General features: G+C 43.2%; 1 protein-coding gene across 2 annotated transcripts in view; it reads left to right on the forward strand.

Moving 5' to 3' along the window:
- The window catches only part of MID2 (midline 2), a 99,272-nt gene that overhangs the window by 74,442 nt on the left and 1,641 nt on the right, over positions 1-23,189 (forward strand). The window contains exons 6-9 of one of the 2 annotated variants that reach the window (XM_027839082.1): positions 2,617-2,744; positions 5,800-6,033; positions 16,265-16,426; positions 18,191-18,398. In XM_027839082.1, coding sequence (XP_027694883.1) covers positions 2,617-2,744; positions 5,800-6,033; positions 16,265-16,426; positions 18,191-18,398 — 732 coding nt within the window. The remainder of the gene's footprint in view (positions 1-2,616; positions 2,745-5,799; positions 6,034-16,264; positions 16,427-18,190; positions 18,399-23,189) is intronic. The other variant, XM_027839086.1, reaches the window with a different exon arrangement.

Raw genomic sequence — 23,189 nt, forward strand, 5'->3', positions numbered from 1 at the left:
TTGTGATGGTATTGATGGTGCTGATATAACAGGGAAGCTGGGGAGGTGGGAGCCATGGTGGTACTGATGTGACAGTGATGGTGGTAATGATAGGACATGCGGTAGTGCTGATGTGAAAGTTGTTGGTGATGCCTCCTTAATTCTGGAAGCCCAGCTTCTTTTAACTCAGCCCAGGACTGCATTACCTTTTTTTGGCTGCCACGTCCTACTGCTGCCTTACATTGAGCTTGTAGATCACTAAAACCTTGAGAGCTTTTTAAAACAAACCACTGCCTAGCCCCATGCCTCCCTCATCCTGGATCTGAAAAGTTGATTTCTTGAACCCAAGCGCAAGACTTTACATTTATCCATATTGAACCTCATCTCATTAGATTTGGCCCAATGCTCTAGTCTGCCAATATCCCTTATCCAGATCCATTTTCCTGTCATGGTTCTTATCCCACCAAGTCTCACTGATCCCAATGCAGTCCAAATTTGCTGTCTTGCATTTGGGTCTCTGGTGCATCTAACTTGTTACCTGCATCACGTGTATTTGTGTATAGACATCTGAGGCCATGGGCTAGTTGATTGGTTGGTTTTTTACTGGCTTCTATCTTGCATTCTGTCTCCTGTGAGCTCCTAGATGTCTCTGTTGTTTATCTTTTTCCTACTTTCTCTCTATGATATCTCTCTCTTGGTGGATTGTCCAGCTAGTTCTCTCCCTCTCACTTTCTTTTTAGTTTATAACTCTTTTGATTAGATTTGCAGTGCTATAGGAAAATACGTTCTTATCAGTGCATTGCATCCCTAGTCATTTTTATATTTTATTTTATATTTTTATTTACATTATAGTTATATTTTATGTTTGTATATTTTAAGCCATGATCTAGATACCCAAATCTAATTCTTAGACACCAAATTCTTTTCCTCTCTGTTTTATTGGTGCCTTTTGTTTTTATACCACTGTCTCTTCCCAGTAACCCCTCTTCCCCATAGAACCTTCTCTTGAAATATTAGAAACCAGTTAAAATAAGCCATTTTAGCAATGACTTCTGACATGTCACCTATGTGACATTCCTTTTCCTGGGACAAGCAAAAGTGTGTATCATAAATAACCTTCTGGAGCCAAGATTTGTCCTGGCATTTCATCTGAATTCTGATGGCTTTTAATGTTCTTTTCATTTGTTTTATTGTTGTTGTTGTGTATTTTGTTCTGTTGGTTCTACTTTCTTTGCTCTGTATCAGTTCATACAAGTCTTCCCGAGTTTCTCTGAATTCTTCTTATTTATTTACAATGCAATAATATTCGATTATATTTATATACCACAGTTTAGCTTAAAAAAAACAACAACCCTTTTCTTATCATTTCCTTCCCTAGAGAACCTCAGCTTATTCTGTAGTTTAGTTCCTCTGAAACGAATTTTGCAGGATTATGTCATATTTTTGTATTCATGCTCTGTTAGCTGCTCTTGCTTATATCCTTTGTGCCTGTCATTTAAAAATCTAAGTTGTTTGGTGAGTTCCCTGTGCATCCACATCCGTCTCTTTGGATACTTCCCCTTTTCTTCCTTGTTGAATTGTTTCTCTTTCTCCAAATTTCTTTCTTTAGAGTTTTCCGTCCTTCCTAGGACTGTAAAATTTTAAGGCATGGCATCCTGTCTAGCCTTCCCCTGAACACTTTTTAAAATCTGTTCTCCCCAAATGGTAGGGGAGAACATGTCTGGTGACTCCCAGCATTCCTTTCCCCATCCCAAATTCGAAATCGAGTCTCTCCATAATGAGATAAAAAGTATATGCTCTAAAACAAAAAAGTCAGAGATAAGTATGAGCTGAATTATTGATATAACAAGAAACCAAGGTATTGAAATAGAAAGGGCCCTTGACTTACAGCCAGGAAATCTTTGACTCCTGGTTCAGACTTTAACTTGCTGTGTTCCCTTGGGCAAGTACCTTAACCTCTTTGAGCCTCTTTCCTCACCTGTAAAAGGGGGCAACATTTAATCCATTTACCTCACAGAAGTCTTGTGAGAAAAGTGCTTTAAGCATTAACCTTAAAGCTGGAGAAATGCAGGCTGCTGCTTTTCCTTGGGGAAAGCTTCCACTCACTGAGCTGGGCCGTGGAAGGTTTTTGTTTTTTTTTTTTTTTACAGCATTGCTAGGGTTGCTTTTATCAAACCTTCTGAGGTTTGACTGGACTAGCATTGTTGACAGTGGCAACCTGACAAATTGGGAAAGATGAGGAGGGAAAAAAATCTGTTTGCTTTGTAGAAGTAAGACTGGGGGGAAGGGTATAAATTAGCCAGAGAATCTCAGCATTGGAAAGGACTTAACCCCATTTGGTCTAAGGCCTCTCTCAATTCTCTCTGACAGGATGTCATTGCTTGATGACAATGTAAGAGGAAATATGGTGTATGCCCTAATTGACCTCTGCTAATTAAAACAAAAATTGTTGGGCTCCATCAAGAGAACCCCTTGTCTTAAGCGATAACTTGATGGGTTAAACAGTCATCACATCCAGCTATGGTGGGGGGGGGCGGTTTGTTATTGTTGTTTTTTACCTTTGTAAATGAAAAGTCAAATAGATGAAAGTAGCAAACCCATTTTGATGTGTGTTGATATACTTTTCCTTTCTTTCAGGGTTGCCATGGCAACTGCATCCTCTCAAGTTCTCATCCCAGACATCAATTTTAATGATGCTTTTGAAAACTTTGCTTTAGATTTTTCCAGAGAAAAGAAACTGTTGGAGGGGCTAGATTACTTAACAGGTGTGAAAATATTGTTTTCTTTCCTATTTTCCTCTTGTCTTTTACGAGTTATTTTTCTTTGAATTCATCTGGGGGGAAAAGGTAATGTTTAAACTTGGACAAAAATCTGCCCTGCCCTCCCCTTTTAATGCCAGAATTGACCCTGAAGCAGAAGAGAGAGATGTTTGGAACTGTCTGTGGAGCTAGGCACTGGGCTAGGCACTGGGGATACAAGCTAAGGTAAAAACAGTCCTAGCTCACATTGCAATGGAAGTGACCACCCAAAAACAGTAAAATTCTAAACTATAACGAGATTGTGTTTCCTTTGGGTCAGCCAAAGTTGGGAAGGAGATGAGATTCTTAATGGGAAGGAGGGTGGAGTGGGGCACAAACCAAGTGGGATAAACTTTGTAAATATTGTTAAGATAATGATTTTAGATTTTCTATCCCAGATTGAGCTGCAGGGCACCCTAATTTGACTTAATGACCCCTGAGTCTAAGCTGTAGACTTAGGATCCTATGTATGACCTTGGATAAGTCACTTCCTCTACCTGGGCCTCACTTTCCCCTTCTGTAAAATGAGGGGGTTAGACTAGCTGGTCTCTGAGATCTCTTCCAGATCTAGATGTAGGAGCCAAATATGAATGCCAAATATTTCTGGTCTCCTTTCTCTGTTGAACTGTTGGAGGGAAAAATAACAGCTGGGGTGTCTCCTTCCTAGGCTAGCAGTGACATTTTGCTGTTTTCATAATGATATTTTAATTAAAGGCCTGCATGTGCAGACTGCTATATTAGACTTTGAACATAATTAGACCAAGAACTATGGTCCTTCTCTTCAGGGGATAATAGATTTCGAGCTGAAAGGAAGTTTGAAGGCCATTGAGTGCAGCACCCTCATCTTTCAGATAACAAAGCTGAGACCTGAAGAAATAACCTGGTTTGACTATGGTAACACGGGTGGCAGAGATGGACTTTGAACTGAGGTCCTCTGACATCAAATCCAGTTCCCTTTCCTCTGTACCATGCTGGCTTTGACTGAGGCATTTGGATGAGGATAAGGCAAAGATAAGGTTTCAGTACTAAGGAATATTAATTTTATTATTAATATTAAATGTAGAAGTTGGGCTTTGGGTAAGTTGAGGCATGCAGAATGTAGCTGAGAACCCAGAGGCCAGTGAGAAATAAGGTCCCCAAGTGGCTTCTTAGCAGCCAAAGTAGACGTCACAAAGCCCCACACACTTTATTTGATCCATGTCAATGAGTCATCTTCAAGTGAAGAGGCCCTTATTCAGGGTCTCTTTACTCATTCAGATGTTGCACCTGGTTCGAACAAGCTTAGTTATATGATTGTCTCCATAGCCTAAAACAGCAGAGGGGATGGGAAAACCATCAAAGGCAGCTACTACAAGAAGTAACAACTGACGGACAAACAGCAAAGGAAATTAAAAATATCGGAAGAAGACCCCAAAACTCAAAAAACTCATCAGCCTGGAGCTGTTCCTTGATAGGTCAGAGGCCCCATGTCCCTCAGTAGCCCAGAGGAAAAGTCTCGCTGTATTACAGTAGCCCAGTGTAATAGTTAAAGCTAATTAGGACAGCCCTGAGTCATCAAGAAAAGGTTAAATGATGTTCATTGTGCCCTAAGAGGGGCAGCAAGCATACATTTTGGAAAGATTTTAATTAAAAATGGCCACACGAATTAAGAACATTCATATAAGGTGAAAGGGCAAGCTCTCCTCATTTGGGAAATTCACTTGTGTCGATTTCCTCCAGGAGGATGCGCATGGTTACTCTTTAGCTGCAAATGCCACGCATCTTTGCGAGTTGGCTGGGGAGAAATAGGAACAGAGGGTGGGTTCTTTGCTTTGAAAACAAGGGGAATGGATAGAACTACTGAATGGTTCATAAAAGTTTTTGAAATGGGAAAGAGGGATGAAAAGAGAAAGACAGAATCAGGAGTTTTAGAGGAGTGCCCCTCAAGGAGGCCCATATGTTTTAGTAAAAGATAGAAATCATTCAGTAGTTTGGAGAAAAATGAATTTCAGGGAGAAATTAAGAGCCAGGTGGCAGGTGATTTTAGAAAACGAGGGGATTGGGTACACCAGATAGTGCCTACGCCATCTACCCGGCAGTTTTAGGGCAGGTGTGTGATAGGAAGATCAAGAATTCTCCTTCTGTTTATATTTATTCACTGGGGCTGGCTGTAATGCCAATAAGGCAAACCTGTGGAGTGAGGGCAAGTCAGCCCTTTGGTGCACTCAGCCAACTCTGAGATTGTAGTTGCTGAGCAGGTGTTATTCTGCACTGGTAAAGGAAATGTCCTCACCAGGAGTTTGGTATGCCAGTGAAACCACAGGTATGGACCATGATTTTGAAATAAAGGCAAAACAAAGCTTTCTTCTTAAAGAGGAAAAAAATCTCAGCTGTTTTCTCTCCTCTAATAGCCATGTCCATCAGACCCTCTGCATACAGAGGAGACTGAGATAGTCAGTCGGTTCATTTTGGGCCCAAAGACACTTGTGCCTGAAATCGGTAGGTAGTTGAGACAAAACTTTTGGGGGGAGGAAGGAAAGAGGGAGGAAGGAGATTAACAAAGTCTCATTTTTCAGTTTCAAATTATACAGGTACCCTAAACATTCTCCATTAAAAAAATGTATTCATCAGGAAGGTGAGAGGCTGAATGTACTAAAGGAAGAGCCTTGGCTCTGGCATTAAAAGACCTGGGTTCAAATCCTGACTCTCCCATTTACTACATGTATGACCTTGAGCAAATTACTTAGCCTCATTGGGCTTCAGTTTCCTCCTCTGTAAAATGAGGAAGTTGGACTAGATGGCTCCAAGGACCCTTCCAGCTCTAGAACTAGAATCCTATGAGTGACCTTGGGCAAGTCACTGCCTTTCTCTGGGCCTCAGTTTCCTGCTCTGTAAAAGAAAGAGGTTGGGCTAGTGGGGCCCCAAGTTCCCTTCTAGCTCTCGATCTAGGTCCCATGTTGGCATGGGCAGTGGGAGAGGCACTATCCTAACAATGCCAAGCCCAGAACCCCTTGCCCTCATTCTTTGTGTTCTTTCCCTACAGCCCCCAACCCACCGTCTATACAAGAAGAACTTTGTACTGCTTCCCATGACACTATCACCGTCCACTGGCTCTCAGAAGATGAATTCAGCATCAGTTCCTATGAGCTGCAGTATACCATATTCACTGGCCAGGCTAACTTCATCAGTAAGTCATGGTGTGGTTGGGGCCTGTGGCCAGAGATAAGAAAATGTAAGGAAGCAGTAAGCTGCTCAAGATTGGCCGGGGCTGCACGAGGCAAGTGTTTCCAAACTGTCCTGCGTCGCTGAGCCTGGTGTCTCTCAGGCAGTGTCGGCCCAGCAGTGCACGCTCAGCACTGGGAGGCTCCCACTGATTTGTCATTGCACCTCCAGCTCCTGCCCTCTGGCGGGTTGTCCCCAGGGACATACCTGCCTCTGTGGCCTTCACCTCCCCACCCCCTCCAATCCATGTCCTGCCACCTTCCCTAACTGGGCCCCAGCTCGGAGCTTGTCTCTGAGGTAGGCAGTCTGGGACATCTGAAATCATGGGGGACATTGCTGGGTTGGGGATGCATGTGTGCCTTTCTCCCTCTGACACTTCCTTTCCATTGTTGTGGTCAAACATGCTTTGCAAAGCTCTACCTCTCCCGGGTCCCCAGTTTTCTTCAGTGGACACAACAGTATCCTTTCCCTCTGTCACTTTTCTTCCTTCCTCCCTTCCCCCACTCCCCCACGAATTGGAAGAAATTTACAAGTGGGCCATAGGATGCAGAGCTGTGGTTTAGCCCCACATGTGTCATTGGTTCTTTTGAATTGTCTGTCTGTTCAGACCTCAAGCTTGTTAAAACAGTATGGTGCCAGGACCCATCAGCCATCAATTAGGGATGTTTGAAATAACAGCAAAGGAGAATTAAAGTGTGTGTGTTGTGGGCAGGGGGTTGGAACCAATTTCCATGCAGAGGTGGCCCTCGTGGGACACAAGCATTGTTTCCACCATTGTTTCCATCTTTATGTTTCTGCCTTCTTGGGTTATGTTGAGGGGAGTTTCCCAGACAAGAGTCATTGAATGGGCTGCCAACCTTGGGGAATCCTGCAGATCAAGCTGAAGGCACTCAGCCCAGGCAACCCCCCAAGAACAGATCAGGCAACTTTTAAATAGGTCAAAGGTATTTTTGCTTTTGCTTTAAAGGACACTTGGTGCTTTGTAGAGGAAGCTTTAGAGGCTAGTCTTTTCACTAGCAGTAAATCTAAAGCTAAGTAAATCTAAAACTAAGCACCTACTATGTGCCAGGCCACATGCTGGGCACTGACAAGACAAAAGTGAAGCCATCCCTACTCTCAAGGAGCTCACAGTCTAATGGGAGGGGGTGGAACAACATGTACATATATGAATATATGCAGACTAAATCCAAAACAAATACAAGACAGTGAGGGAAGGAAGGTACTAGCAGCCGGGATGAGGAAGGGCTTCATGTAGAAAATGGTGCTAAAGCTATGTCTTGAAGGAAGAAGAGAGAGAAGCTATGAGATGGCAGGGAGGAGGGCATGGATTCCAAATGGAAGGCACAGCCAATGCAAAGGCATGGAGATGGGAGATAGAGTGCTATGTATGAGGAGCATGCTGGCCTGCAGCTTGCTGTAACACTAGCAATTGATTGTGAAAGTAGCCCCTGTGGTGGAACAGAGAGAAGGCAAAACTTAGAGTACCAGCTCTGCCACTTACTAGCTGTGGGACCTTAGGCCTGGTCACCTAATTTCTCTGAGTTATCATCTCATCTTTAAAATCAGACTGATTTGAGTGAGTCCCGCCCTAACCATCCAGCACGGTCATTATGAGAATTGTAAGAGGGAATGTATATGAAAGCACTTCCAAAAGCATGTGTGGAGGGTGGTTATTGACATCTGTTAATTTACACCACCTCCAGTTTTCTCTATGCATCTGACTTTCTCCCAGAGCTGCCAAGTGGCCCAGTGGACTGATGGAAGTTTCCCTCCTTTGCCTTGGTGCTGTCCAAGTTTTGGTAGAGTTCACTAACAGTGAAATGGCCCAAAAGACAGATGGCAGGAGAGAGGAAGGTGGGCTGGCTGATCCTTTGTCAGGACTTTAGCCTTTCAATGGCTCTGGTCTTTTCAGTATGGGTACATCCCTTCAAAGGAGTAAATGGAGACCTGTACATGCCTTTACATCCTCTTGACAAGGCACTTCTTTTCTCCATCCTCCTTAGAGGATCTGCCCAATGTTCTGGTGGCCTTCTCCAGGCCTTTTGCCATGTCCTCACCGTGTGCTCAGCCTACCTTTTCTGATTGTACATTTCACAGAATCACTGACTGTCAGTTGGAAAGGACCTCGGCAGCCATCTTTGTTTACTCCACTTCTTGAACGAGTCTCCTCCCTGACATCTGTAATAAGTGATCCTCCAGCTTTGCTTGAAGAGCTCTAGAGAGGGAGAATCTACCGCCTCCCACAGCAGCTCATTGTACTTTGGGAGATCTCTGTGTGGTCGGAAGTTTTGCTTACCACCATCTACCCATTGCTTCTAATTCTGTTTTCTGTGTCTAAACAATAAGTTAACTTCTTCTCTTATAAGAGAGTCCTTCAGCTATAAAAGATCATAGATTTCAAGCTGGAAGGTACCTCAAAGGCCATCTAAACCAACTTCCTTATTTTTACAAATGAGGACACTGAGGCACAGAAATGTTAAGTGACTTGTCCATGGTGATACAGCCAGTAAGTAAGTAGAGTCAGGCCTGAAGACATCTGCATTGTCTTTTCTAGGCTCAATATTACTATTGCCTTCCACCAGTCCTCACATAGCATGATCTTAAGGCCCTCCCTTCACCATCCTGGATGCCTCCTCTGGTCATTGCTTAGCAATGACCGTCCTAAAATATGGCTTCTAGAACTGAACAGAGTACCCCAGATAAAGCTGGAGCAAGGCAGAGTACACTGAGGCCATCATTTCTCTCATTCTGGACACCATGGCTCTCTTAATCCAACCAAAGATAACCTTCACACTTTTAGCTTCCATATCCCACCATTGGCTTATACCAGACCTGCACAACTTATAACCTTCTGCAGGCCACAGATAGGTTAGACCAGAGATATTTTTCACGGGCCAACCGAACTGCTTTGGGATATGTTCCGGCCATATGTTCTGCAGGCCTGGTTTATACTAAGCTTGCAATTCACTAATGCCCCACCCCAATCTTTTTTATAAAAGGGATGTCCAGTCTTGCCTCTCCCACCATATTGTACTTGTGAATTTGATTTTTCAAAGTGCAAGACTTTATATTTGCCCCTATTGAATGTCACCTTGGATTTGGGCCAATCCAGGCTTTGTGTCTTCTGCAAATGTGATCAGTGTGCCACCTATCTGTTCAATGACATCCTGATAAAAATGACTGACAAACAGTTTGACTTGCAGATCTCTCACAACTAGGGGGTTGTAGTAGATAGAGCTGACCTGGAGTCAGGAAGACCCGAGTTCAAATTCTACCCCTCTTACTAGCTATGTGACCCTGGACATGTTGCTTAATCTCTATTAACATTGGTTTCTTCATCTATAAAAATCAGGATCAGAATAGCACCTACTTCCCAGGATTATTGCAAGGATCAAATGAGATGATATTTGTAAATTGCTTTGCAAACCTTGAAGTGCTATGTATCTCTGAAGCTTGTCCCCAAGAATAGTATGAGAAATTTTGTAAATTTTATGCCACTTCTTTTGTGCAAGTCTAATTTGGGACCACACTGAAGCCAGGTAGATCCACTGTACATTTCTCCATTGCTATCTGGATCATCTGCAATTTTTATTCTTCTGCGATTATGATGTTGTGTGGTTTGCAGCATATAGTATGACTGGAACACTATTGGCATTAGAAGTACCAGAGAGTAACAGAGAATTGTTTGAACTACTATGTAGTTTCCTGCAATTAAATTCACCCTGCTCTCTTTCTCATTTTCAACTCTTGGCTAAGTTCCCTGACTATCTGCAATGAATATAAATTGATAGACTCACTCAGTGGGCTACCCATCCAGCTGTGTATCATAATTTAGCCAAATAGGTATTCACCATCCACTTGGTTTTTCTCATGTGGATAGTTAGGCTGAACTATTTTGAATGATTATGGGCTTCATTTAGGAAGGTCCGCAGTGCTTTGGGGACTGATGCAATTAGCATAATTTCATCAGCAAATGAGAGCATCTGAAGGGACTCACCATCTATAGCAAACCCTTCTATTTAGACTCTCCTTTGTCACAGTGATGAACACCTTTGGTGAGTATCCATCCCCTTGTTTCATGCCTTGCTTGATATAAATAACCAAAGAGTCATTGTACAAAGTTTTTGCCATGGTTGTCATGTTATCAAGGAATCTTGTATGACCTTAACATACGCGTGGGAGATACCCTCTTGAAGGAGAGCCTTTATGGTGGCATATTGTTCTACTGAGGCAACTGTTTGTTTTTTAGAGATCAAACAACAAACACAGATCTTATATTCTTGGTACCTTTCCATTGTGTAACTGAAGACCTGAACATGTCGTAAGAGATCCTTCTGCAAAATTCTGCCCACTCCCTTCTCTTGTTTTCAACAAAGATATCCTTGATAGTTATAAGCAGTATGGTGTAGCGGGCAGATAGATCTCGCCTTGAAGCCAGCAAGAGGTCAAGTCTTGTCTTTGTGAAGTCTAGGCTGTAACCTTTCCTCCAAGTTCTCTGGGCAACTCTCAGAGACAATAAGTTGCAGAAGAGGTGATAACCTGTATTAGTAGAGAAGTTTCTTCATCTGAGAACTCTCTAAATAAACCAATGAAATCAGAGGTCCAGTCCCTATCACTGTCCATGATGCCTACATAAGCCATTCTTCTAAAGATTTCATAGATATGAAAAAGGCATATGTGTCAATAGTTGTTGGTTTCTTCTTGATCTCTCTCTACATAAAATACTATATTAACATGTTAAATATTGGATATAAATATATTTACTATGTTAATTTTTATGTAATATGCTATATTAATACTCTCTGTCTGGGATTTTTTTCTACTTGTATACTCTATTTCCCTTTTTTTCAGCTATCTTGAAAATCAGTTCCCCCGTACTTTAAAATTTGTATTGTCTCTATCCTTGACTTCTCTGGATAGCATAGCTTCTTTCATTTCTTAATCCTGAATAATATTTTCCAATATTGTTTTGCCCTCCTTCTATCTACTGCCCTCTTCTTCATTGATGTTGCTGAGTTTCAAAGTATCCATTAACTTGCTTTGGAGGATCTTGTCAAAGTCTTCGGAGACTTTCTCTGCCTTGTAGACTACAGTTGTTCTCATGTTAGCCTTTTTGCTTATGCTCACCATAAGCACCGCCATATGAAATGACCAAGTATCCCAGGAGATGGTGTTTCTTGCCACCTTTGAGTGCATGATGAGTGCATGATGAAACCAGATCTGACAATTCCTTTGCTTGTCACTCTAAGGAAGGAGGACCTGGGAGCTGTCCTCCCACTTGGCTATACCTTCCTTATGTCTAATGGTTTCATTTAGAGTGAGAGCACCATATTGATATGGCTCAGGTCCTCCAAGTAGTATGTCACTTTGTCATTGGACAAAGAGTGTACATTTATAATATCAGCAGTGAATTTGTTGTTGAGAGCTGCTCCAAAACCAATGTGATATCTAGCACACTTTGTCACCTTTTCTGCTACTCTTCCACCATTATTGAAGGAGCCAAAAGGGGCTACATAGGACTGGGGCACCATTTTGCATTTTTTCTTCTGGATAATCCAACTAACTAAACCACTCATGGCTTAGGGCCCTCAAGAACTCTGGGTTTACACAGATTGGGTTCTTCCCTAGGGGCCTAATCCCAGGGGATCCATTTCTCTCTAGATGACAGCTAGGTGTCACAGTGGTTAGTGCTGGCTCTGGAGTCAGGAAGGCCCAAATTCAAATCCAACCTCAAGCACTTACTAGCTGGGTGATCCCGGGCAAGTTACTTAACCTCTGTTTGCCTCAGTTTCCTCATCTATAAAATGGGAATAATAACACCACCTCACCTCCCAAGATTGTTGTGAGTTTCAAGTGAGATAATAATTGTAAATTATTAGCACAGTGCCTGGCACATAGTAAGCACTATATAAATGTTAACGATGATGATGATGAGGATGATGATGATGATGCCGCCGATGCCGCCCCCACCCCAGAAAAAAACTCCAAAGAAGTCTCCAAAATACAGCTTAGATATAGCTCATACCTAGGACTTCCTCATAGGTAGGTGGCAGGGTACACAATGTCCAGATCAGGTATGGGACAGCATTTACTTCACCCATGACAGAAAACTCATGATACGGAGGGCACACGGTTATGCAGTAGAAACAAAACATTCAAGTAGCCCATTATGTTCACAAAACTACCTCCCCAAAAGGTAAAGACTCTTTATGGGACTACTAACCAAAGATTTCCGATTCACCTCGCCCTTTACCGTCCAAGCCACTTACAGCAGTATCATGGAAGGTTGGCAAGGCCCAGATCACCTGCCCCACCATTGTCCTCAAGGTGCCAAGTCCTTCTGATTAGTCATAGTCCATCTTCTCCCAGAAACACACCATTAAGGACCACCTTGTGGGTGGCTGGTATACAAACTCAAGAACTCTTGAGCTCAGGATAACCCGCCCTCCCCACCCCAGGAAGGAACTCTTCCATTCTCAAGATCACTTTTCTCCAATTTGTGCCCAGAAAAGAAACAGAAGGATAGAAGAAGGCATCCAGGAACTGAAGGCCCCGAAACTCCAGTTTGAGATTTGTCTGGGCAAGCATTGGGGTGGGGTGAAGTGGGAAGAGGAAAGGAGATAATCCCCTTTCCTCCCTTTCTGCACTCAGGTCAGGAAGTCCAAGAGAGAAAACATTTAGAAATACCGAAAGGTGAAAGAGTGGGCCATTTCCCAGCTTGCTTTTAAAAATCACCAAAGGGGGAGTTCTGCCGGCCAAAGTCATCTTTCTGGGTCTCAGACAACTAGTAATCAGGAAGTAGTCCCATTTGGTGGGGAACAATTGGAGAAGATTCCCTTTGTCCTTTCAGCAAGGCACTAGGATGTGTGTGTAGTTCCATGGGAGATGCCCCCTTCCAACAAAGGTCCACATTGTGCAATCACATCAAATTGATTGGAGTGGGGAAGGCCGAGAAATTCATCAGACTGACCAGAGACAATTCTCATTATACCTTCTTTGGTTCAATATTTGCCGACCAATAAATTAAACTAGAGTGCTTTTGAAAACATTGGTCCATATCTCCAGTTCTCAAAATTTCCCTAGGGTTCAGAGGAGGCCCAAGCATCGCCTCTTCCTAGTTGTCTCTTCTAGGGTGGGAGTGGGGAACCTGTGGCCTCAAGGCCATATGTGGCCCTCTAGGTCTCCAAGTGCAGCCCTTTGACTGAAGCCAAACTTCACCGAACAAATCTGAAGTTTGGATTCAGTCAAAGGGCTGTATTTGAGGACCTAGAGGGCCACATGTGGCCTCGAGGCCACAGGTTCCCTACCCCTGCACCTTGGGCCTTTCGCTAAGGAATCTCATCAAAGTCTGCAAGCCACAGTTCTTAAATGCCCCTTGCAGACCATGTACGGAGAGGAAGGTACATGGAGATCTTAGGCATACCCCAAAGTATTTGTGAGTGGCCAGGCCTTCATGGGCCTAGAAGTTACACTCACCTATCAAATACAGCTATACATATTCTACAAGCAAACAATATTTTACATTGCCTTTGGGCTTCTTAGGGGCTCGTCCTAACCCAAAACAATTCAGAAAGAACACAAAAGAAAACAAACAACCACAGGAACCCCCCCCCAATAAGGGGGAAAACAAGATTTGGACCTCTAACCACCTTAGAGGGGAAAGGCTAGTCTCAGATGAACTCCCAAGGACCATAGAGTTCTCCAAACAGGGCCTGAAGGCCTGACTGGAAATTAACTCCTCACTTAATGAACCTAAACTGGCCCAGGTGAAACTTCCCACACTGGATCTCTACAAGCATACCATGCAGCCCAGAATGGTTCCAAACAAAATTTCTCTAGTGGATCCCTACAATACATAGAGTCAATCCAGGGTGTGTGTGAGTGAGAGAGAGAGACAGAGAGAGAGAGAATACATATATGTATAAATGAGAATTTTATTAAGCACTTACTTATTGTGTGCCAGGCACTAGAAAGGGGTGGGGAGGAAAGGGTACCTGCATGGGTTCAAGACAGCTGGTGGGAAGTAGAGATGAGTTGAACTAGGAGTGAAGTGAGCAGCATGGAGATATGGAACCATCACACACTGGAGACAGACAGAAGGCTAACTCAAAAATCAAATTCAGATTAACCCCAAAGATATGTGGTCCATCCCAAAAAGGGATTAAATACTTTGGAGAAATTAGCAATCAACTCCTGAAATGTACCCCGGAGTCCAGGGATGGGGAACCTGTGACCTTGAGGCCACATGTGGCCCTCTAGGTCCTCAAGTGTGGCCCTTTGACTGAATCCAAACTTCACAGAACAACTTGGACTCAGTCAAAAGGCTGCACCCAAGGACCTAGAGGGCCACATGTGGCCTGGAGGCCGCAGGTTCCTCACCCCTGGCCTAAGCAATTCACGGGACTTTCATGGAGGGGCGGTAAGGTCTAGATCTGCTCTGGCCTCAGGATCCTCTTCTCCTCTGAGAAACATGATGTTAAGGAAATCTCCCTTTTCATGACCTGTGCCTGACTCAGGAACTCTTGAACTCAGGATTACCCATGAACCATAAACTTGAAGGCTAGATAAATCCTCAAGATCTTTAGTCTCTGACCAATGAAAAGCAGAAGAAAGTAGCTAGGAGCTGCTTCCAGTCAGAAGCCAACACCATATGCTTCTCCTTCTGTATGGCACCATTTTCTTGTGGGCATTGGGTATAGGAGGCAAAGGCAGCAAAGGCTATTCCCTACCCCTTGTACTCGAGTTTAGAATTCTAAGGAAGAAAAAGCATACAAAGAGAAAAAGGCTTAAAGGGGATGGGCTATTTCTCAGCTTGATCTTAGGGACCACAGAGGGGGCAGCATCTTTCTCCAAAGTCTACCCTCCCAACTCTCAGTCACTGGGGGCCAAGTAGATGAGTTCTCTGTATCCTCTCAGCAAGGGGTTAGAGCGTTAGTTTAGTTACCACCTCTGGTAGTGTTTACAGAATGGTGGCATTTTTAGCACACTCTGCCTCACTCTTCCACCATCACTGATAATGTAGAAAGGAGCCACACAGGACTGGGGAACTATTTTACATTTTTCTTCTGAATAATGTGCTCTCAATCATCACCAAGGGCCCCCCAAAGACTGTGATTATGGGTAGGGACTCATGAAACTGTTGAAGGGCTCCCTTGATCAGTTCCCATTATAAGGAGAAAATCAATCCCTGGCTCTCTGAAACTTAGCTGTACATGTTTTCTTTTCTCAATTCAATAAGCACTTATTTATTTTTTCACATTTTTTCAATTATGTGCATTTTTCAAAAAGTCTGTTTCTGTGTTGTTATTATTAGTCTATTCTATTAGCTCAGACAGTCTTAAGTTTTTTCAGGGTGGAGAGCTGCTTTCCTAGAAGCTCAAAGGCTATCGCTAGTTATGCAGCTCTGGGTTTCTGGGCCATATAACCCCAAATGGGACTCAGTTTCAATATCGGGAAGGCATAGACAAAGCTAAGGTGGGAGTGAGGAATTGGCATATTGCCATGGTAATTGGACCAACTCTTGGATTTTCCTACAATGCCTATCCTGGAGCCCATCTATCCATGCAGGTAGGAATGAGGATGTAGCGGGAGGGAAATATATCTTGAAGACAACTAGCTCTTTATAACCCCAAAGAGTGGTTGGCCCTCCACAAATTGGCCCAGCCAGAACAGACCTGTTCTTTACCCATACAGCATGGTAAGAGCAGAAAGTCAGAAGATCTGAATTCTAGTCCCAGCTATATGCCATTGGGCAAGGCATCTGGCTTTCCCAGGCCTCAGTTTTCTCTGCTGTAAAATAAGGAAGGTTGGGCCTGGGGACTTCCATGCCCTGATGCTCTGTGTTTTTCCACACAGAGTACCTTGACAGGGCTACTCCACCTACACGTGGACTAGTGTCCCCAGCTTCCAAATGGGATATAACTAGAGTGTCTTGGAGGTGGAGGCCTAGGAAGAAATGCTGATTCAACCTCTCATGTATTCTTGGGTGAACGTTTGTGAGACCAACATTTAGGCCACAAAACTTTCTAGCAGCTGCATTAGGTGTTTGCAGCAAGGAGCTTGGCATAACCCAGACTCCAGGGGATAAAAAAGGAGTGCCCTGGGTGGGGCTAAGGAGGGGATGTTCTTCTCAGTGGGTCTTCTAGAATTCAGAGGGGAAAACTGAGCTCCCGGAACCATCTGCAGGCTTGTGATGTGTTTCCCATGTGATTGTGTTTCTCCCCCCCACCCCCCACCCATCTTGATTACCTGCTTGTTAACGTCCTTATTTCCCCTCCCTATCTCAGGCCTGTATAACTCTGTGGATAGTTGGATGATTGTGCCCAACATTAAACAGAACCATTACACAGTGCATGGACTCCAGAGTGGGACTCGGTACATTTTCCTCGTCAAAGCCATCAACCAGGCGGGCAGCCGGAACAGCGAACCAACCCGACTGAAAACAAACAGTATGTCCTAGGGACCTCTGGCTTCCTCTCAGCCTTGGCCATCCAGTGATCACTCTCACTAACAAACTGCCTGATTATACGCTGTTTGCCCTGCAGATAGGAGGGTAGGGGGAGGTGGAGAGACTGAGAGGAAAATTGAGCAGTAGCCGAGTTGTAAGTTCTTTTGTTCTACCAGTAAGCAGCATTTAGCATTCAACTACCCTTATGTTTGCCTGCATGAAAAATTCCAGTCTTTCTTCCCTCCCACCAAAATATCTAGCTGCATCCCAACTCAAAGCAATGCAGAATAGAACAAAATCCAAGAAATACTAAAGGGAGAGCATAAAGGTGGGAATGTGACACTTCCCTCTTCCCTTTCTGGGATCAATTTCCTTTTTTTTAATTTACCAATTAAGTATCGAGAAGTCAGTCATCACCTGTGTTTTTCATCTTTAGCTCTTAAGGACTGGCAATGTGATTTTTTTTTAAGCAATGTACTTACTATGACAGGATGTTGGAGGGTCTTTTGCGGGAGGGGGAATGTCTTGACCTATGATTTCATTGGTGTAAGGAGAGCTCTGCTGAGGTAATTCCCTCTATCAATGCAGGTTGGCCCCAGCTCTACAACCTCTAATCTTTTTTTTTTCTTTTAAATAGTATTTTATTTTTTCTAATTACATGTAAAGACAATTTCTAACAATCATTTTTTAAATAAAATTTTGAGTTCCAGAGGCAGAGTCTTTAAACATGTAAAATAGACCCTTGGAAAAGTGTTTACCAGCCCTGCAATGGAGAGGTGGCCCCAAGTCAGAAAGACCTGAGATCAAGTCCTGTCTCTGGACAAATATTGACTGAATGACCCAGAGCAAGTCAACCTCCCAGCCAGTGGTGTCAAACTCAAATAGATACTGGAAATGGGGGCATGAATCCATGCACAAGGTTCCTTGCTAGCTGCGTATTGTGCAACTTCTAATCTTAAAGAGCTGCTTGGGGTACCCTGGGAGAGGTGACTTGCTCAGGATTCCTTAGTACGTGTCAGAGGAGGGATGGGAACCTAGGCCTTCCTGACTCGAAGGCCAGCTCTTTAGCCATTATGTCAGGCTGCCCCTCATAACACTTCTCTATAAAAATGTAGTGGTCCATGAAGTTCATTATGGCAGATCTAGTGCTCTGTTTTAATGACAATAAACTCTCTGAGAGTAGAGATTGTTTCATTCTTTGTATCTGTACCCCTAGGCTAGTGCTTAGCACATAGTAGGTACATAGTAAATATTTGTTAATTCATTGTACCTTCTGGCCTACTCTCATATAATAACTTAGCGATCCAAAAAATGGCCAACTTATGCATTGAGTAAGGCAACATGATATAATGGAAAGAGCTTTGGGCCTGACGTGAGTAGAGATCTTAGTTTGAATCTCACCTCTGACACTGGCTGTGTTACCTTGGGCAAGGTGCTTTATGGCTTTGGGCCTCAGTTTGCTCATCTGTAAAATAAGGAGATTATACGTGATAACTTTTGATATCCCTTCTAGCTCTAAATTGATGAACCCATGACCTAGCTGGGTCACTTTATTTCTGAGTCATAGTTTCATTATCTAGAAAATGGGGATAATAACACTTCCCAGGGATATTGCCAGTGGGGTAATGTATGTACTCAACTCATTAACCTCAAAGAATGAGGCAAACTGACAAATCATTCCTTGGGGTTTAGGACATTGGACAGTGACTTGGTTGGAGTCCTTAGCTGTTTGATTGTGCTTGTCCTTCTCCTCTTCCATTGGCAGGCCAGCCCTTTAAGCTGGACCCAAAAATGACTCACAAAAAGTTGAAGATCTCCAATGATGGCTTACAAATGGAGAAAGACGAAAGCTCTTTGAAGAAGAGCCACACCCCAGAAAGATTCAGTGGCACTGGCTGCTATGGAGCCACAGGAAATGTATTCCTTGACAGTGGCTGTCATTACTGGGAAATAGTCATGGGGTCATCAACCTGGTGAGTAGCTCTGCCTTGAAGATACTCCTTCCTTCCTCTCACTTATGTCCTCATTGTCAGATTCCTGGCAGGGTGGGGTAATAGCTGATGCCATTAACAGTATATCCTAGAGGCACAATAATAAAAGGCCCATGGTCAGAGCAAAGGAGGATAAAGTTACAAAAAACATTATACAAGCTACTTCAGAAAATATTTTCCAGCTTTTTCGCAACTCTAAGAACAAACATGTTATGTAAACAATACACCAGATGGCAACATAATACCATGGAAAGTGCACTGGATTTGGACTCCAAGGGCCTGGTTAACACCAGGTTAAGAATCCTGCCTCTCATGTTCACTACCTGCGTGAACTTGGGCACATCATTTCTCCTCCCTGGGCCTCAGTTTTGTTGAGCTAGCTGGCCTCTGAGGTCCCTTCCAGCTCCATTATCCTAAGTCAGGAGTTTTTTTCCAGCTCTGCTATGTATTACCTCACTGTGTAGCCTTGAACAAGTAGCTTTCCCCCTCTGAGCTCTAGTTCTTCTTCTGTAAAATGGGTATAGAATACTTACCTTGCTTCTTAAGATTGTTATGAAAATCTGGAAGATCATAGAATCTAAGAGTTGTCAGGGACCTCGGAGCCCATCTAGTTCAACTTGTACCTGAACAAGGATCCCTTCTACAACCTGCCAAACTGATGGTCATTCAGCCTCTGCTTGAAGACCTCCAGTGAGGGGGAAACCCACCGCCTCCCAAGGCTGACTGTCCCACTTTAGGAAGTTTTTCCCAACATCACTTTGCCTTCTTGCACCACCTTCTACCCATTCTGCCAGATTCTTTCCTCTGGGACCAAACAGAACAAGTCTAATCCCTCCTCCATATGACAGTCCTTGAAATACTTGATGAAGGCCATCTGGTCAGCCAAATCCTGTTCTAAAACAGCCTCCTTTTAACCAACTGTTCACTTCCCAAATCTGTCTTTTCTGGAGCTCCAGCCTTCAATCAGCAGCAGTGAAGAAAACACCACCTGTGCCCCTAATGTCTTCTTGCCAAAGACTTAATCAGCTTAAACAGAGCTTTCTAGGTTCTTTCTGGCAGGATTATTTGTGTATTAATCACCAGAAGTGGGTAGGTGTTATCCAGTTAATACTGTATGTGCAGAACCGAAGCATACTTTGGGGAGAAAGTGATGGCAGCTGGATTCAGAGCCAAGATGGCTGAAGGTGGGACTAGAGCAGATTCTTTGATCTTTCTTTATGTTCCTTTTTCAATCTGGTGAGGCCTACAGACCCTTTCTCAGAATAACATTTTTAAATGCATAAAAGTCCTAGGATTACAAAGGAAATCAAAGGCATTGAAATATGGCTATCAAAATATTCTTTAAAAGAATACGTGCACCTCAAGTTAAGAACACCTGGACTAGAGCATTGAATGCCAAACCCACTTTTCTGGTGGCCTGATTTAAGGCAGCTTTCAAAAAGGTAATTTCCAATTACTTTTTCATGAGCTAATATGGTCTTATAATACATTTGGGGATCATATTTGATTAAGCTGGTACCTTATTCTCTAGTTTCTTCTGTTACCAGTGCTAACTCTCTGTACTCAAAGATCCCAGAAATCTTCTAGCAATGAATTTTTTTCTTTAATTTGATCAAGTAAGATAATGTCCGTTAAGTATTTTGTAAACCTTAAAGTTCTTTATCAATCAGCAAGCATTTCTTAAGCATTTACTATGTATGAGGCACTGAGCATACAAAAAAAAAAAAGAGAGAGAGAGAAACATAATCCCTGCCCTCAAGGAGTTTATATTCTAATGGGAGATGGGATGGGGGTGGGATGGGAAAACATGTAGATAAATAAGTATATTATTCACTCAACACTCTGAAGCCAAGAGAGTGATGGTCTCTGAGGGCCCTTCCAATGCTGATATTTTGTAAATGAGATCACCCAGAGAATATAGAGAGAGGAAAGAACCCAGGACTGAGCCTAGAGGGATATTTGCATTAAGAGGGCAAGAGGAGCAAGAAGACCCAATGAAGAAAACAAAGAAGGAAATGAAAAAGAAACACACTGAGTACATTTCTTTCTTAGTAGGGGAGATAAGCTAGACACAGATAACTATGATACCAGATAATGAATTCATAAGGGAAGTACAAAGTGCTGGGCATTTCCAGAAGAAGGGGAGAGATTTTGTCAGTTTGGGGAAAATCAGGAAGGGGACTGCATTTAGTCTGGGCTTTAAAAGATCTCTAATCAAGCAATCAACAGTCATTCAGCAGAATTCCCTTCATCTATGCCTTCTGGAGCCCAAGACCTCCTCTCTAAACTGGTCTGGTATAACCCCTCAGAGTGACTTCCCCTCGCTCAGATCTTGAAGCACCCTTGGGTGTAGGCCCATTCCCAGAGAGTGCTTCCCTCTTGCTCCCCCACCCACCCACTGAATTCTATCGAGATCTTATGTGTGTTTTGTATGTTGAAGGGAAATGAAGTGAGAGAGGGTAGATCCCTGGCTTCTTTCACCTTCATCATTATTTCATCCAACCTCAGAAACTATTTAGTAAAGACTTAAATGTTTTTTGTATATATGGAAAAAAATACTACAATGTGCCAGGCATTGTGTAGGATGTTATTAACAGGCAGAGAGAGAGGTGGGGTGGGCATTCCTGGCATTCTAAACATAGAGAATTTTGTGAGCAAAAGCACAGAGTTGGGAAAGGATATGATTGGGGGATGGCAGGTAGACAGTTTGGATGGAACTTAGAGTCCATGAAAAAGGAGAGATGTGGGAGAAGCTGGAGAGAAAAATTGGAGCCAGGCTTTGAATGGCAGGCTAAGGCAGACATTATTTGGTTAGAAATGGGGAGCCATTGAAAGTTTTTAAGTATAGGAGTGATAGCTATGTATTAGAATGATTATTCTTGCATATGTACATAGGATGGATTGGAAGAGGCAGAGACTGGAAATGGGAAGATTGGTTAGGAAGGTATTGAAATAATTCAGACAATTAGGTGGTGAGAGCCTGAACTAGCATGATAACAGCACTAGTGGAAAGGAAAGGATAGATGTGAGAGAGAAATTACAGAAATAGAATCTGTAGGACTTGGTGACTGATTGGATGTCAAGGGAGGAGGGAGGAACCTACCATCACTCCAAGGTTTTTGAGCCTAAGGTGACTATGGTTAACTATTCTCCATGAATGGAAATGGAGAAGTTAGTAAGAGAGGCTTTGGCAAAGGGAAAGGTGATGAGGTCAGTTTGGGGCACGTTGAGTTTGATGTCATCACTTATCTATCAGATGGAGATGTATACTGCACAAATAAAAATGCAAAACTTCCCTTCATAAAGAAGGAAGGAAACAAGCATTTATTAAGCACCTACTATGTGCCAGGCACTATGCTAAGTACATTATAAATATTATCTCATTTGAATCTCACAACATCCCTGGGAGGTAGATGCTGAGTTGAACTCAGGTCTTCCTGACTTCACTCCAAGTGCTTTCTCCACTGCAGTGCCACCTAGCTGCCTCTAAGAGTCACAGTTGCAGATATAGGTTTGAGAAATACATACATTAGAGGTTATAATTGAAGCCATGGAAATTTGATGACATCACCAAAGAAAATAGCTTAGGGAAGAGAAAAGGACCTAGGACAGAGCTTTGGGAAATATGAACATTTAGGGGGTAGGCAGAGGAAGAGGAACCATTGAAGGAGATAGAGAAGGAAAGGTCAGAGAGATAAGAGAACCAGGAAACTAGCATCACATGATCTAGGAGTTAGAAGGGACCTTATGGGTCTTCCATTCCAGTCCATACTTGACCAAGAATCCCTTCTGCAACATTCCTGAAAAGCAACCATCTAGCCCTTTGCTTGAAGGGATTTCTTCCCATCAGGCTTAGGTCCTCAGTCTAGTCTGTGCTGGCCTGTGAGTTCCTGAACTCAGTCTGAGGGGCAGGACCCCTCATGCCATAATTGGCTTTTCCCAGCTTTGCAGGCTGGACTGGCCCATTGAAGTAGGGTTTTTCATTACAGCAGCTGGAATGAGTGCCCATTTAGTTGGAGCTTAAAAATGAGGAGATTCAATCAGTTTCATTTCTTTCATTTGGCAGCAAATTCTTCTCCAAATAAATGAGTATGTGGTAACCCTGTGATGCACTAGGAAGGGGAAAAGGAAATTCATGCCACGACTTCCATGTCCAAAGATTTATTAGAAGATATTCTGTACAGCCAACTGAGACCTCAAGAGGGCTGGAGAGGGGAGTGGGATATTTCAGTTCTTCAAATACACATCTGAATAGGGGTGTGGTCTAGCACCTCCTAAGATTGCTTCCTAGCTTGCTTTTTTTGTACAAGAGAAGTCCCTGCTCTGACATGTATTAATGAGCCTCTCTACTTGTCAAGGGTTCCAGCATGGCAATTGATGAGGAGTTACCTCAGCTTTCAGGTCTTTCTGTCAGGATTTTTGAGTAAAATAATTGGTTGAAAGAGATGAGACTGTAATGTTCCCTGAATTACTCAAGGTTGGCTAGAAAGGAGGATTTGGAAGATCTTATCTATGATTCCAGGGTTGTCTGAATCCAGAGCGACACTTAACCTATGAGGTTATTTATGAAAAGAGTGGGAGACCTTGGCTGCTTGTAGAGGTAAAAGGAAAAAAAAAAGGCAAGGAAGAGCAAAGGCTTCAGGGATAGGTGCCAATTATCTGGCAGGTGCTAGGAGGGTAACCTCAGGTTATTCTCCTGAGTGAGGAGTCAAAGGAAGGCCTTACAGAAATGCTCCTGGGGTTTTCCTGCCTGGGATTTTACATGTGGAATGC

Source organism: Vombatus ursinus, unplaced genomic scaffold, assembly GCF_900497805.2.
Source record: "Vombatus ursinus unplaced genomic scaffold, bare-nosed wombat genome assembly UNPS02004677.1, whole genome shotgun sequence".
NCBI lineage: Eukaryota > Metazoa > Chordata > Mammalia > Diprotodontia > Vombatidae > Vombatus > Vombatus ursinus.